At 40.6% G+C, this 17,610-nt stretch overlaps 1 protein-coding gene across 3 annotated transcripts in view; it reads right to left on the bottom strand.

The window, feature by feature from the left end:
• Positions 1–679: 679 nt before the first annotated feature.
• Positions 680–17,610, bottom strand: part of SUFU (SUFU negative regulator of hedgehog signaling) — a 90,670-nt gene continuing 73,739 nt past the window's right edge. For all 3 annotated transcript variants that reach the window (XM_070752836.1, XM_070752835.1, XM_070752838.1), the window contains exons 11-12: positions 5,619–5,687; positions 680–2,486 (exon numbers count right to left, since the gene is read on the bottom strand). In XM_070752836.1, the coding sequence (XP_070608937.1) occupies positions 2,397–2,486; positions 5,619–5,687 (159 nt within the window). In that variant the 3' untranslated portion in view covers positions 680–2,396. The remainder of the gene's footprint in view (positions 2,487–5,618; positions 5,688–17,610) is intronic.

A 17,610-nucleotide genomic window follows, 5' to 3' on the forward strand; every position in this document is an offset into this window, starting at 1 on the left:
TATGTGAACATCACCCATGTGCATTTCCTACACCAGAGAATCTTATAGTTAGCTCTGGACATCTTTGCAAACTTCTATTATTAATTTAACATTGTTAATTTTATTTAAATATCTACTCAAAACAAATTATGAACTGGGCTCTCGAAAAGACTCACTTATGTTACAGATTCCAAAACCTTCTTGCTTTATGATCTCTAACATCAGAACAGGTTAGTACAGCACAGTATCCAAAGAGTCTACTGACAATTTCACAATACAGTAGTACCTCTAGATACGAGCTGCTCCACATGCGAGTATTCCAAGTTACGAGCCACGAGGGGAGCGAAATTTCTTTTCGACACCGAGCTCAAATTTGGGATACGAGCCAAGCGTCCACTAGGTGGCGCAAGAATCCTTGCTTCTGGATATCTCGGAGGGGAAAAAACAAAGTCTAAAGCCATTTGTTCCAGGTACGAGTTACGAGCTCCGTTCTGGAGCTCGACATACGAGCTCGACATACGGAGCTCGACATACGTTCTGGAGCTCGACATACGGAGCTCGACATACGTTCTGGAGCTCGACATACGAGCTCCGTTCTGGAACAAATTAAACTCGTATCTAGAGGTACTACTGTACATATTTAATGCATGTTTAATGTAAATTTTTCTCTCTTTTCCCAAAACGTTATCATGTAAAAAAGTTTTTCCTTTTTTTTTTTGTCCAATGTGATTCTAACCTAGCCTTTGAGTTGCAGATGAAGACCACTGAAAACTGTAGATTGTAAAATAGCAACCCCCAATCTTTGCAGCTTGCCAGTCGGGCTTGGGGAGACCCAGTGTGCGCAGACAGGTTTTGCGCAAGTGGCGGGCCGGCACGCAGCTTGACTTGTATGAGCAGCGGGCTGGTGTACATCTGGGGGAGTGCCCGCCATTCCGCTATTCACACAACTTATTGCGCATACACACACACACTCTGGCCAGCCACTCACATAGCACAATTCAGAGCAGGCCATGGCCCAGTGGTGGGTTGCAACCCGGGGATTGGGGATCCCTGTTGTAAAAAAAACCACTTATTTCAACATAGTTCAAAAACAATTTAGATTTCTATGTGAATTACAATTTCGGGAGAGGACGGATTCAATCAATACTCATCAGAGCAAAATTCAAGGCTTTCTATTACATTAATGAAAAGTGAGAACATAGTTTTAACAAAACGTAAATGTCTTAAAAGACATTTGTTGCTTTGTTCCAAAGCTGATATAATAGGCTCTTGGGCACCTCTAGGACCTGAAACAAAGAGAGTTGGTGGAAATTTTTCAGAAAGAGTGCAGCATCAGGAATTTTCATCAAAACAGAAGTGCTAACAGTGCTAATACAAATAAGACAAGCCATTAACTCATTTTATAGCTCAGTGAGTACAATGAGAAAAGCATATAAAATTAATCACTCATATTTCTTGCTTGGTCATCAGTAAAAGAAACGAGTGATTATTTAATATGCTTTATAATCCAATAATTTAGGGTTATCTTATCAATTAAAGTGTCTGAAAAGGGTTGGGGGGCTTATTGTCTCCAAACATTTTCAAAATAATATATAAAAATTTATAATTTAACATACATTTATTTAGAAATAAGTCCAACTGAATTACAGCTAGGTTTTTTTTCTAATTCTGTTAATATTCACAGGCTCAATTTGGAAGTTGTTGCTGATATTATCATTAAACTGTTTTTGGATGTCATCTTACTCATGAATTATCCATTCTTTATAGAAAAGCAAATGAAAAGCTCGTTTTATTTCAAGGCTCAAAATTTGGGTTCTAAAATGCAGCTACATTCAACTAATCTGAGCTAAAAAACCAAACCTACCCACCAACTTCACTGCAGCTGAACCACAGGAAGCCAAGATAATAAGAGTAATTTTTACTCATTTACTCTCAATACATTGGCGGATCCTACTTTCTTTTTGGAATTGTAACTTGCATTAATAAAGAAATAATTCTGCAAAGGAGAAGCCTGGCTAACAAAAGAAGTTTGGCATTATGGAGAAAATGTGCTTACAGGTGGGAAACGTGTACAGTAAATGCAGGTGAGGAATATAAACCCTGAACTAAGGAGGCAGCAGGCAGTTTTAGAGCCAGTTAAAATAGTGGAAGATGTGTTACAGCTGCTACTCATAATGGAATACTTCTTCCTCTGTCTAACTCTTGAACTCATCCATATGCAGAAACTCAGGGTTCAGCCATGATGAAAAAAAGAGAAAACCAGACAAGATCATTTCTGGCTGGACTGTTGTTGAGTAACCTCTCTTCTGCTGTAGTTATGCAGCAACATTGTCTGGACCAACTTTTCCTCTACTCAATGCTCCCATTAGTCCTTTGGCAATAAACAGTAAGCCACTGCTTGAGGGCGTCAGCTGTCTTTAATGGAGTAGGTTGTCAAATACAGCATCAGGTAAGATGGAGACTTTTAGTTTCTTTTCCGGCCAACTATATTCCTTTGGAAGCTTGAACTAAAAAAGAAAGAAATCAGTTAGTGTTTATATAAATTGCTAGCATTCAGGGTGAATACAATTACAATTTGAAGGCCTGGGAAGAAAAATTTGTAGGCAGTATTTATATGAACTGTGCGGAAATGGACAGATTATCTAAAGAATTAGAGGGAAAGGAAGATTCAGATTATTATAAAATATGGGCAAAATTTTACGACTGGTTAAAGGAAATAACAGCGAAGAATTAAATAAAAATTCAAGCAAAGCAACACGTCAAATAAAAGAATTAAAGAACCAATATTATGTGAAAGAAGCAAAATTCTCTGATCGAACACTCAAAAAAAAAAGGTGGGGAAACTTTCATTTCCCAAATGTTGTATGTATATGTTTTGTGTATGTCTTTTTTTTTCTGTTATATTTGGGGGGGGGAAATTTTTTTACAAAAAAAAAAAGAAAAAAAAGAAATTGCTAGCATTCAGGGTGAATACAATTACAATTTGAAGGCCTGGGAAGAAAAACAAAATTTGTAGACAGTATTTTTTAATTTCTCTGTAGAATTATATAAAAAAGTGATCTCTTCTGAAGTGATGCATAAAATAGTTATATGAAAGAAACTAGTGTCTATTGATGGCAACAGGCAGTAAATGAAGAAATAGATCATTAAGTGAAAAAGATGCTTCTTTCAATACAAAAAAAAATCTCAGTTTTTAGAAGACCATGAAAAGAACAAAATTAAGAATGGAAGAAAAAGAAGCTACTGATAATAACAGATGTGAATATTCAGAAACCAAAATTGCATAAGTAATATTTCATGTGAAAACATATATCTTTTTCAAATTTTCAAGACATTTTATATCATTATATAATATAGGAACAAGTGAAAACGTATTAGATTAACAAGCAAATAAGGATTTTTAAATCAGGGTTTATACAATCAATATCAACTTTATTTGATTAGTCAATCGACCATATCAAAGCGAGGAAATAAAACTGACTGGTTAAAATACAATAAAATTGGCTAAAATAGAGGGAATTTGAATAAATAATAGGTTAAAATGCAGTATAATATGCTAAAATTGAGTAGTAAAACATGAGAATATAACTCGTGCAAAGGATTATATTAAACATATCTAAGATACTGATATAAAATATTCTTGAGTTGATCTCCTTTGCATGCCACCCCAATATGTTCTATAAAACGTATTCTCATCTGAACAGCTCTGACTATAAATTTAGCGGTTCTAGAAACTACATATATATTTGTACCCTGAAGAAAATATGATAATTGTTTATTACAGTCCCAGTGTATGATTTTGTCAAGGGTTTATCCAGTATATGATCTATGATTTTTCACTTTGTTGTTTGTATGTACATTAACAGCTTATACACTGGAGACAAATTCCTTGTGTCCAATCACACTTGGCCAATAAAGAATTTACAACAAGATTTCACGATCCAGCAACTTTTTAACAGACATTATGCAGCTTTGGAAGATAAGGAACTCTTAGGAACTCAACAGTGAAAAGGCAGCGAGATGGCAAAGAAAACATTTGTTCAAGGAGACCATAGAAAAATATTCTCCCCCTTCAGTTCCAATATAGTAAGTGTATAGTACAAGACAGCTATGATGTATGTATGTGCTGTTTGGTTTTTAATTATGATAGGGTTTTTATTTATTTTTTCTTAATATTAGATTTGTGCCTATATATATTGTTTTATCGTTTGTTGTGAGCCGCCCCAAGTCTTCAGAGAGGGGCGGCATACAAATCTAATACATTATTATTAACATAGAAACATAGAAACATAGAAGTCTGACGGCAGAAAAAGACCTCATGGTCCATCTAGTCTGCCCTTATACTATTTTCTGTATTTTATCTTAGGATGGATATATGTTTATCCCAGGCATGTTTAAATTCAGTTACTGTGGATTTATCTACCACGTCTGCTGGAAGTTTGTTCCAAGGATCTACTACTCTTTCAGTAAAATAATATTTATTATTATTATTATTATTATTATTATTATTATTATTATTATTATGTCTTTACATTTATTCACTGTGTTTATAAAAAAATTGAGAGGGCTGTTGTATGATAATTGATAGTTCATAGAAAGATTGTTAATGTAGCGTCAAAAATTAAAAGAATTGTTATATGGAGAAAATACGGTAAATTAAAGCTCAATTAATCTAAAAGCATGTACAACAAAAACTATAAAAATGAAGCGCTTTTATCTGAGCAAAATACTGGATCTTTTAGGGGAAACAAGACGTCTCAATTTTAACACTTTAAAGTTTTTTAGAAACATAGAAACATAGAAGACAGACGGCAGAAAAAGACCTCAGAATCCATCTAGTCTGCCCTTATACTATTTTTTGTATTTTATCTTAGGATGGATCTATGTTTATCCCAGGCATGTTTAAATTCAGTGACTGTGGATTTACCAACCGTGTCTGCTGGAAGTTTGTTCCAAGGATGGAACACAGAATGTTCTTAATTTTTAATCATAGTGTATAAATATTGCTGCAATGAAACCTGTATTGAAGTAATGCATTTAAAGATTTCTAAATTACCATAAAAGTGGAAAAATGTCTCAGGGAAAGGAGAACACATGGCTAAAAAAACACATGGAGAAATCTCAGTTTAGTATAAAAGCAATTCCTCCCTACTGAAGGAACATCTTAATTCTTCATGTTCATTGAGCAAAGAATTCCTAACATTGATGCTGATCTATTCAATAACTTACATAAGTTACAAATAGAAGGAAAGAGATGCAGGTAATCCTCAACCACAATTGAGCCCCAAATTTCTGTTGTTAAGTGAGACATGCGAGTTTTGCCCCATTTTATGACCTTTCTTGCCATAGTTGTTCAGTGAATCACTGCAGCTGTTAAGTTAGTAACATGGTTAGGTGAATCTGACTTCCCCATTGAATTTGCGGCAAAAAAATTATCTCAGGACCCTGCTGTCATAAATATAGGTGGATTGCCAAGCATCTTAATTTTGATCACATGATCATGGGGATGTTGCAACAGTCATAAGCCACTTTTTTCAGTGCCATTTGTAACTTTGAACAGTCCATAAATGAACTGCTGCAAGTCAAAGAGTAATTGTGTAAATAATATCTCTTTGGGTATTAAGATTAAGTAAACCTACTTCTTCTGGAGAACTCAGGTCATCTAGGTCTTCCAGCATTCTTTCCACAAACTCTTCTGTAAGCAAAATCTGCAAAAGTGAGAAGCATAACTTTTATTATTTTATGCACCAAGTGACACTTAATTGCCTAACAACAAACTCTTCTGGTGCAGACTGCAGAGCACTGTTCCATGTTGCTCGTCCTGCAATTCACAAAGGCTTGGGAAATCAGTTCACTTCCTCCAGTGATTATTTGCTTCCTTCCTCCTGTATTATCTGCGATTATTATGGAATCCATCTATATCATATCAATATTTCCTGTGCCAAATAAAACGTCAATTCAAAAAGGGCAAGGCTCTAAGAATTGTAAAGAACCATGTTATATGAGAAGGCAGGCAATGCAATGGATTGTGTACCCATTTTTTAACACATAAATCCTAGCCAAATAATTGAACAGGTAGTAAGAGGAAGAGGGAAAGGGGGGGGGGAGAGTGAGAGGGGGAGGGAGGGAGAGAGAGGGGGAGAGATTGATTAAATAAATGCACATAGATGCAGAGGTACAGTAATACCAAACCTCATGTTTCTTGCTCACATTATTGCATTATTGCACTATGGCAACTTGAAGATGTCTGAATTTCAAATCTCAGAAATCTCCAGCTACCACATCTTTTATTGAAATATATACGAAGCAATAGCTAAATATACTTGTCTCAAAACTTTTTAGTTTCTGCACTGCTCTTGTAGTGGTGACACCACATTGCAAATAGACATTACATACATTTGATCATTTATTTATTTTATTTATTTATTTATTGGATTTGTATGCCACCCCTCTCCGCAGACTCGGGGCGGCTAACAACGATAAAAACAGCATGTAGCAATCCAATTAATAAAAGAACTAAAAACCCTTATAATAAAACCAAACATACCCACAAACATACCATGCATAACTTGTAATGGCCTAGGGGGAAGGAATATCTTAACTCCCGCATGCCTGGCGGCATAAATGAGTCTTGAGTAGTTTACGAAAGACAGGGAGGATGGGGGCAGTTCTAATCTCCGGGGGGAGTTGGTTCCAGAGGGCCGGGACCGCCCAGAGAAGGCTCTTCCCCTGGGGCCCGCCAAAAGACATTGTTTAGTCGACAGGACGCGGAGAAGGCCAACTCTGTGGGACCTTATTGGCCGCTGGGATTTGTGTGGCAGAAGACGATCCCGGAGGTAATCTGGTCCAATGCCATGTAGAGCTTTAAAGGTCATGACCAACACTTTGAATTGTGACCGGAAACTGATCGGCAGCAAATTAAAGGTGACATTTATAGCAAATCATATCACAAGTTGCTATTTCACATTTTCCAGGTTTTCTTTTTCAAACTCATCAGCATGTGGGGAGAATATTTATGGCCATTTAGCTACAGAATACCATGGGAAGAAAGCCAATTTATTTTTCCAATGTATAAAAAAAAAATCTCTGAAGTACAGTAATTATGAAAAAGAGGCCAAACTAAGTTTTCAAAACCTATCTATAACCATGACAGAATATCAAATAGCATTTGCTATGAAACTTTTGAAATGTAAAAACACAACTCAGGTAAATTGTGCAAATAGAGCCTACCACAATTACTCAACTGATGCCTCATGCATGGACGTAGTTCGGCCTTTATACGAAGATCTTGCAACACTCTCTAGCTTTTGCAAAGATGAAAAAAGTCCCCTAAAAAGTGTTCACATGGGGGTGCTTTCCTTGAGAAGTGGTAGGGAAAGCAAGTAGGATGCTTGGCTGCATAGCTACAGGTATAACAAGCAGGAAGAGGGAGATTATGATCCCGCTATATACAGTATAGTGCTGGTGAGACCACATTTGGAATACTGTGTTCAGTTCTGGAGATCTCACCTACAAAAAGATATTGACAAAATTGAACGGGTCCAAAGACGGGCTACAAGAATAGTGGAAGGTCTTAAGCATAAGATGTATCAGGAAAGACTTAATGAACTCAATTTGTATAGTCTGGAGCAGTGTTTCCCAACCTTTTTTGAGCCGCGGCACATTATTCATATTTTCAAAATCCTGGGGAACATTGAACGGGGGGTGGGGGGGGGGCGGCTAAAGAAAAGTTTGGACAAAAAAAAATCTCTCCCTCCCTTTCACTCTATTTCTCCCTCCCTCATTCTCTTCCTTCCCTTCTTTCTCTCTCTCCATCCCTCTTTCTTTCTTTCTTCCTCTTTTTTGCTCTCTCCCTCCTTCCCTCCCTCTCTGTCTTTCTCTCTCCCTTGCTCTCTCTCTGTCTCTCTTGCTATCTCTTTCTTGCTTTTTTCTCTCTTTCTTGCTCTCTCTCTCTCTTTCACTGCCTCTTGCTATATGTCTCTTTCTTTCTCTTTGCCTCTCTTGCTATCTCTCTTTCTTTCTCTCTCTGTCTCTCTTGCTATGTCTCTCGTCCCTGGCTGCTCGCTGCTGCCTTCGCCGAAAGCGCTTTTGTCCCGGGCTCTCAGCCAGGGGGCTGCAGGAGAGGCGGCGAAGGCGATCTCTCTCGTTCTCCGGAGGCTGGAGAAAGTGATTTTCAATGTCGGGGGCGCGGGCCGGCGTGCGCTCTCCCCATCCGCCTGCTGGCTTACTTTGAATGGGGCAGCGGCGAGCAGCCATGGGCGCGAGGGGCCTAGAGGCGCAGGGGGCGGCCACGGCTTCGCCCTTGGAAAAGGGTGTGCGGGGGGGTGTTTTGGGGTGCGCTGGCGCAGGCGTGCGCGGCCCGGCACCCTCCTGCTCCCACCGCCCTCCCTCCGGGCCCCAAAGGATATTGGTTGCCAGCCCCGCCAGGGAAGCTCCAGCTGGGCGGGGCGCTGCTGGTGCCTCCACCCTGGAGCTCTTGCCACCGCCATCCCCCAGCTACTACTTGGTGCCGTTGCTGATGGCGCCCTCCTCCTCTTGCTGCCGGTGCGAAGAATGAAGCTCTCCTTTTTTCCCGCCTTCCTTCTTTGGGGTAGGAGAGCGCCAGCAATAGCGGCATCGGAAAGTAGCCGCACCGGCAGTGCCCCGCCCAGCTGGAGCTGCCCTAGGAGTTTGGCGGCACACCTGACCATGTCTCGCGGCACACTAGTGTGCCGCGGCACACTGGTTGGGAAACGCTGGTCTGGAGGACAGAAGGAAAAGGGGGAACATGATCGAAACATTTAAATATGTCAAAGGGTTAAATAAGGTTCAGGAGGGAAGTGTTTTTAATAGGAAAGTGAACACAAGAACAAGGGGACACAATCTGAAGATAGTTGGGGGAAAGATCAAAAGCAACATGAGAAAATATTATTTTACTGAAAGAGTAGTAGATCCTTGGAACAAACGTCCAGCAGACGTGGTAGATAAATCCACAGTAACTGAATTTAAACATGCCTGGGATAAACATATATCCATCCTAAGATAAAATACAAAAAATAGTATAAGGGCAGACTAGATGGACCATGAGGTCTTTTTCTGCCGTCAGACTTCTATGTTTCTATGTTTCTATGTTGATTATCTCAGTTACCTGGGCTTAGGTATCTCTAGAACAGTGTTTTATGTATAACTCCATTCAAACAACATATTGAATATGGAAACACAAGACGGAACGATGTTTAGTATCCTTCTTTTCCCAACCTTTCTATGTTGAGGGAAAAAAGTTTCAAAACTGCATATTGGGCTTAATCCTATGGAGAAGCTTCTGTGTTATAAGGCTGTTTCAGAGATGTTTCTAGGTTTCCCAGAGCTAAATGCTCACATAAATTCCTTTCAGATTTTTCCCACCAAGGAGGGAAAAGACACAGAGACACCAGGATTTATGTTGCCAGTCAAATAGGCAAGAGAAGAACCTGTAAATCAAGGATTCTGAAAGTCTGGTTAAAAGCATGACCAATTGTATATTGAGAATGGGCTTCAGGGATGCCTGAAGCAGGGCATGAATTGCTATTTGTCCCCTTGCAACTGGAATCTGGAGAAATACTACCACTGTACTAAGAGGTTCAATTTAACTATGAGGGTTAATACTAATTGATAATTCTACCTTCCATAAATTTTTCAAAGCCAAGTAGATCTGGTTTGTAGTAGTTTTCCCTCGATTTTCGCGGGTTCGAACTTCGCAAATAGCCTATACCAAGGTTTCTCAAAAATTATATTAATTAAAAAAATACTTTGTGGTTTTTTTTCTATACCACGGTTTTTCCTGCCCCGATGACTTCATATGTCATCGCCAAACTAATAATTTTTGCAAATAAATAACAAAAAAATAATTATTGTTAATAAATAATTATGTTTATAAATATCAGGATCAGTAAGTGTCTTATTCAATGGTGAGTACCAGTAATAATGGTGAGTAAATGGTTGTTAAGGGAATGGGAAATGGTAATTTAGGGGTTTAAAATCTTAAGGGATGGCTTGTGATACTGTCCATAGCCAAAAATGGTGTATTTACTTCCGCATCTCTACTTCGCGGAAATTCGACTTTCGCGGGTGGTCTTGGAACGCATCCCCCGTGAAAATCGAGGGAACACTGTATACTTTTAAAATGTTTTTTCAATCTGCTGTCAAAAAGTTCACTTCTCTTTGTATTTTGATCTGTAACTTTTTCTTTTTTTCCTAAATGTAATAGTCCTAATATATTCTCCTTTATCAGGAAAACGTTACAATATTATGTCATTTTAGTTGTAATCTGTATTTTTCTCAACTCTCCAATGAGGTTGAAACCCAGCCCTGTGAGCATTGCTTGTATACTTTCCTAAGATATCCAATATACTTGGTATATGCCACACTCACACTATGATTTATCTCTTTCCATTGTGAAGATTATTTCTGTTTGCTGTTTTTTGTTCTTAATTGCTAATCCATAAGAAAATTTGACAGTTTATTTCCCAACTGCTTAATCATTCACTTTGCTGTTTTCGGTGATGGTTCTATCAAAAATGTTCTTTGTCTACAACATTTACTGAATATGTGCCCGTTATAAAACAACAGCAATTATTAGTCATGTGCCCTCTAACACAATAGTTCATAATAATAAAGGCGATACAAAGTGATATAACACCCACTATTAAACCTGTTGTGGTTAGTTCTGGCCCAACTCCTGCCCCAAGGACTGTGGATGTGGGGGAGACATCCACATGCCACAGGCCTGTTTTGCCTCCGGTGGAATCTGATGATGAAGGCTCCTCTGACCAAAAAGACATGAGTGACAGGGAGGAGAGTGTGGCAGACAGTTCAGAAGGAGATCAATTATCTAGCTCCTCCTTGGATTCAGAACAAGAGTTAATGATAAAGCCACGCATGTGGAAAGCGATGCATAGGCAACAACAACTGAGAGATTATTATCAAAGAAAATGAGGCCACCTGTGGTTGGGTGGGGCTGTGGTAATTAGTGAGGCTGCTATAAATAGCAGCCTGTGGTTTTGGCCATTGTGGAGGATTGTCTGATTGTTGTGTTTCGTGACTGCTTTACTGACTTTGACCTTTTGTGTGCTGATTTCCCCCCGCTTTGAAACTAAAGCAGAGCAAAGTGTGTTTCACTTTGTGAAAGAAGAAGGACTGTGAATTGCCTCACAGCTGCAAGCTAAGTATCACAGAACTGATAAGGGACTTGTACCAATTACCAGTTTGTTTGGAGACGAGTGCTCTTTGCTATACAAAAAGAGCGCTTAGTTTATTTGAATTTTCATTATAAAGAACATTGTTTTGAATTTTCAAACGTGTGTGTGTGTCTGAAATTTGTACCTGTGAATTTTCGGGAGGAGTCTACCAGAGAGCCCGACAGAACAAAACCTAAAATCAATCCATAATAATGTAATATAACATATTAATCTAGCTTACTAAGAAAATCTGATAAACAGACAAAACAATTAGATAATTAGACTTTATAAAGTAGAAGATTAGGAACATCCAGTTCCAAACATAGTTCCCTCTAAGCTGAGCAGTGAGCAATCGCTCACTTAAAAATCATAATCAACTCAGAGTTTTCCAAACCTGCCCAGAAGCCGAGAGGGAAAGAGTGAGAGGGAAGGAGAGAGAGAGGAAGAGAGGAAGAGAGATAAACAGATAGAAAAAAGAGAGGAAGGAAAAGAGAAAGAAAAAGAATGGGAGTAAGGAAGAGAGAAAGAAAATCAAAATCTAGTTTGAAACTAGCTCAACTATTTAAGTGGCATTTTGATATTGATAGAGTTGCCCGATTATGAGCTCACTGTTATAGACACACAGTACAGTACTGTATTTTATTTTGAAATTCTCTGAGGCAAAACAGGGTGGGTTTTTTATTTGTTTGTTTGTTTGTTTGTTTATTTATTTAATATTTCTGTGGCGCCCAGTCCCAAAGGGACTGCTGCTCAGACACTATACTTTTCCGCCCACCCCTCCAAAAAATTAGAGGGAACACTGGTTCCAAAAGCCCTCTGGAAGAGTAGAGTTTTCTGGCTTCAGAACACTTCTTTGTTTAAAAATGGGAGACAATCAGCAGTCTTTCCTGTGAGAACTTCCTTGATCTGGTTGACTCAAGCTGGAGCAGGCAATCCCATAGACCAGGGGTCCCCAAACTTGGCAACTTTAAGACTTGTGGACTTCAACTCCCAGAATTTTCCAGCCAGCTATGCTGGCTGGAGAATTCTGGGAGTTGAAGTCCACAAGTCTTAAAGTTGCCAAGTTTGAAGACCTCTGCCATAGACTGTATTTGATTTGAATTTGGAATCTCACAGGTAGCCGTGCAGGTCTTGCAACAAAGATGTAAAATGATCAAACAGACAAGTCCCTGAAAGCTTGTGTGGGGCTACATTTTGAATCACCTGCAGTTGCCAAGGGGTGTTTAGAGGCAGCTCTATGAGGAACAAACTGCAGAAGCTCAAGTGTTAAGTCACTGTAACCAGATCCCCCTTGTGCAGGAAAGGTCACAATTGGTGCATTGGCTGAAGGTGGATAAAATACTTATTTCACCCAGGGTGGCAATATGACTGGAGAGTTTTTAGCATATTGGGAGTAAAATACTTTGAATTTCCAGATGCTCTTTTCCAGTAGCTTCTTACAGATGCTAAACAGCAGAATATACATTATGGAAATATCAATCTCTGCTTATGTTTATAGCTTGTTAACAGTCCTCCCTGAAACCCAAATACTATTTTAAAAATTATGTGTTTCATATTGCTTGATCCAAATTTTGCTGTCAATCATTATATAAGAAGCAAGACTTGCCTTTTGATATCTATGATGTGCATTTATAGAATTTGTTATTGCTTTTAAAATCCAATGTTGGTCTTCCTGAGATAATGGGGCAAATTTTCTGAACCAGTTCACTATAACTGCAAAACATGAGAAATCAAGCTATCAAAAGCCTTTTAGCGTTTGAAGATGCACACGTACATTTTGAGATAATTTGCTTTACAATGCAGAACTATTACTTATAATTGAAATACAGTGATACCTTGTCTTACAAACTTAATTGGTTCCGGGATGAGGTTCTTAAGGTGAAAAGTTTGTAAGATGAAACAATGTTTCCCATAGGAATCAATGGAAAAGCGATTAATGCGTGTAAGCCCAAAATTCACCCCTTTTGCCAGCCGAAGTGCCCGTTTTTCTGCTGCTGGGATTCCCCTGAGGTTCCCCTCCATAGGAAACCCCACCTCTGGACTTCCGTGTTTTTGTGATGCTGCAGGGAAATCCCAGCAGGGGAATCCCAGCAGCGCAAAAACGAGCACTTCACTGGCAACGGAAGTCCGGAGGTGGGGTTTCCCAGTGAAGGGAGCATCAGTGAAATTGCAGCATCGCAAAAACACCAAAGTCCTTGAAACCCCACTTCCAGACTTCTGTATTTTTGCGATGCTGCGATTTCACTGAGGCTCCCCTCGCTGGGAAACCCCACCTCCGGACTTCCGTTGCCAGCGAAGTGCCCGTTTTTGCACAGCTGGGATTCCCCTGCAGCATCACAAAAACACGGAAGTCCAGAGGTGGTGTTTCCCATAGAGGGGAGCCTCAGGGGAATCCCAGCAGCGCAAAAACAGGTGCTTCGCTGGCAACGGGAGTCCGGAGGTGGTGCATCCCAGCGGCGGCGGTGGGTTTGTAAGGTGAAAATAGTTTGTAAGAAGAGGCAAAAAAATCTTAAACCCCAGGTTTGTATTTCGAAAAGTTTATATGACGAGGCGTTTGTAAGACGAGGTATCACTATACTTTCATTGATTGCCTATAAATATAGGCAGATCCTATATACAAATTCATACATATGGCTTATGCATCTTGCAATGCCTGATCCAGGATATTCCAGGAATAAGAAACTTTTGGTGGACCTCTTGCCCTTCTCCTAGATTATATCCAATTGCAGTCATATTGACTAAAATGGGGCAGAGGGGAAAAAGGGAGAGGATGGAAAATAAAATAGGTATTTTAATGTAACAACTTCGAATTGGAAAAGTCTGAGTTACGACATACATATATCAGTACTCCAGAAGCAACAGTTGCCAGTAAGCAACAGGATCCTTTCATCTAGATTTATGAATCAAGAGACATATGATTCAATTTTGGGTTGGTAGATTCAGGAAATCGCATCAGCAAGTTAACCAAGTCTGCCAAATGAATGAAGCACTTCATGGGAGTCAAGCATCCAAAATATTTTATAAAAGCAGATGACTGAGTTTAAGTTGTCACCCTGCATAATTCCTGCAGCAAAATGTATCATGTACAGCTACTGAGTATTACATGCCTTTGTGGAGTGTCTATTAATGTCTTTGGGGCTGAAAGGGACAACTCATAGAGTATGAGAACAAGAATTCACTCTGAGCATGTTTGGGTGAGGCAGGGAACTCATGGCTCATAAGACAGACAAATTCCTTGTGTGTGCAATCACACTTGGCTAATAAAGAATTCTATACAGAGTTGGATACTCATACCATAGAGTTGTGCATTTCTTTGGAAAAACTCTCTGTTCTTTGCAGACAGAAGTGATGGACTTTACAAACATTCAAAACGTTAACCATACCAGATCTGATTTTTTTTTTAAAAAACAGAGAAAAACACATCTTTGTATTGAATTCATATCTAGCTTTCAGCAAAAATATTAGGTGCTTGTTTTTAAACTCTTACAGAAATGCAAGTAAATCTATTCAACGAGTGTAGAAAGACTATCTGCTGTCCTTACAAAGGGTACTGCAACCAGAAATAGGGTCTTCCAACAGATGAATGGGATAAATTGTCAGTGATTTAAGAGGTTTCTTGGCCAACAGAAAATTAAACGTTGGTCACTTGATAATTTGGGAGCAGATTTTTGTTTTAAAAAAAGTCTTTTCAAAAAATTTATTAACTATGGGGTGGTAAAAATAATAGAAAAAACAGAAAACTCCATTAATGTACAGATTAGCCCTCATTTTACAACAGAGCAAGAGATGCCATGCGGATCAGGGAGATTGCATGGAGTGCAGTGTGGTTTGGGGAAAATGTGCAGGGTTGCATGACTGGTGGGAGCAAGAACATTCATTTGAGAGGTGTTGTGGTTAGCTCTGGGCCAGCTCCTGCCCCAAGGAATGTGCAGGTGGATGTCGGGGAAACATCCACATGTTGCAGGCCTGTTTTGCTCCTGATGGAATCTGCCGACGAAGCCTCCTCTGACCAAGGAAGTGTCAGTGACAGGGAAGAAGGGAGTTTGGCAGGAGGAGATCAATCATCTGTATCATCCCTGGATTCTGAACAAGAATTAATGACACATCCACGCATGCGTAGAGTGATGCATAGGAGACAACAACGGAAGGATTATTACAAGAGAAAATGAGGTCACCTGTGGCTGGGTGGGGCTGCTGTAATTAGTGCTACAGATAAAAGGGCAGCCTGGTGTTTTAGCCTCATGGCAGGTTATCTGATTCATTGTTTCATCAAGATCGTGGGTTTTGTGCTGTTCAAGATTGTGTGTGGACTCTCTGGACTTTAGAATTGGACTCAATTTCCCAGTTATTGGGTGAGCAATTGGATTGCATTTAACCTGTGCCTTGTGTATACCAGAAAATCCCTTTGACATTTAAAAAGGGAGCTGTTTCTGTTTTTCTGTTTATAAAAACTTTTGGGTTTTCCTTTTATCGTGTGGTGTGTGTCTTCCTGGACTAATTACCCTGTAATTACGGGCGGTTGAAACACGCCGGCAGAACAAGAGGAAAGGATTAAAAGAGAGTAAGCAGGGACACGATAGGGAATACACATTGAAAAGAAGAGTGCACCAACGGGGAGACTTGTGACCATCCCTGCCAGTTTCCTTCCTGACTTTCTGGGGAAGCTGGCAAGGAAAGTTGTCAATGGCAATCAAGCACCAAGGCTGCAATCACATGGCCATGGGATGCTGCTACAGCTAGGAACCCAGAGAACTACTCATAACCACCATTTGTTCAGCATCATCTCCACACTGAACAGTTCCTGAACAAATGGATATATAGTGTTCCCTCGATTTTCGCGGGTTTGAACTTCACGAAAAGTCTATATCACGGTTTTTCAAAAATATTAATTAAAAAATACTTTGCGGTTTCCCCCCCTATACCTTGGTTTTTCCTGCCCGATGACGTCATATGTCATCACCAAACTTTCGTCCACCTTTAATAAATATTTTTTAAAATAAACTTTAATAAATAAACATGGTGAGTAATGATCTAAATCAGAGGTCCCCAACCGCCGGTCCGCGGACCGGGACCGGGCTGTTGGGGTTTTCCAGCCGGTCCGCGGCGCCGCTGCCTATCTGCTGGATACGGGCGATGAGTGGGACAGAGCGGCGCGGAACGCGCCGCTCTGTCCCACTCATCGCCCATATCCAGCAGATAGGCTTTGAGTTTTTGGCTGGGGGGGGGACTTAGGAAGGTCCTACTTCTCCCCCCCCAGCCAAAAACTCAAAGCCTATCTGCTGGATACGGGCGATGAGTGGGACAGAGCGGCGCGGCTTCGGCACCGCTCGTCCCACTCATCGCCCGTATCCAGCAGATAGGCTTTGAGTTTTTGGCTGGGGGGGGGACTTAGGAAGGTCCTACTTCTCCCCCCCCCAGCCAAAAAACTCAAAGCCTATCTGCTGGATACGGGCGATGAGTGGGACAGAGCGGCGCGGCTTCGCCACCGCTCGTCCCACTCATCGCCCGTATCCAGCAGATAGGCTTTGAGTTTTTGGCTGGGGGGGGACTTAGGAAGGTCCTACTTCTCCCCCCCCCCCAGCCAAAACTCAAAGCCTATCTGCTGGATACGGGCGATGAGTGGGACAGAGCGGCGCGGCTTCGGCACCGCTCGTCCCACTCATCGCCCGTATCCAGCAGATAGGCTTTGAGTTTTTGGCTGGGGGGGGACTTAGGAAGGTCCTACTTCTCCCCCCCCAGCCAAAACTCAAAGCCTATCTGCTGGATACGGGCGATGAGTGGGACAGAGCGGCGCGGCTTCGGCACCGCTCGTCCCACTCATCGCCCGTATCCAGCAGATAGGCTTTGAGTTTTTGGCTGGGGGGGGGACTTAGGAAGGTCCTACTTCTCCCCCCCCCAGCCAAAAACTCAAAGCCTATCTGAGAAAGAGATAGCAAGAGAGGGAGAGAGGGGGGAGAGAGAGAGAAAGAAAGGGAGAGGGAGAAAGAGAGATGGAGAGAGGGGGGGAGAGAGAAAGAGAGGGAGAGGGAGAAAGAGAGAGGGAGAGAGGGGGGAGAAAGAGAGAGAGGGAGAGAGAAAGAGAGAGGGGGGAGAGATAGCAAGAGAGGGAGAGAGGGAAAGAGGGGGGAGAGAGGGGGGAGAGAAAGAGAGAGGGAGAGAGAGAGAGGAGATAAAGGAAGAGGAGAGATAGAAAGGAAGAGAAAGAGGGATAGAAAGAGAGTGAGAGATGCTCAGTGAGCCTTTCTTTGAAGTTGCCTTTCTTTCTTTCTTTCTTTCTTTCTTTCTCTCTTTCTTTTGCTCTCTTGCTCTCTTGCTCTTTCATTCTTTTCTCTCTCTCTTTCTTTCTTTCTTTCTTTCTCTTGCTTTCTCTCCTTCCTTCCCCCTTCCATTTCTTTCATTCCCCCTCTCTATTTTTATTTCTCTTTCATTCTCTTTC

The sequence above is a fragment of the Erythrolamprus reginae genome, chromosome 5 (genome assembly GCF_031021105.1).
Source record: "Erythrolamprus reginae isolate rEryReg1 chromosome 5, rEryReg1.hap1, whole genome shotgun sequence".
Lineage (NCBI taxonomy): Eukaryota > Metazoa > Chordata > Lepidosauria > Squamata > Dipsadidae > Erythrolamprus > Erythrolamprus reginae.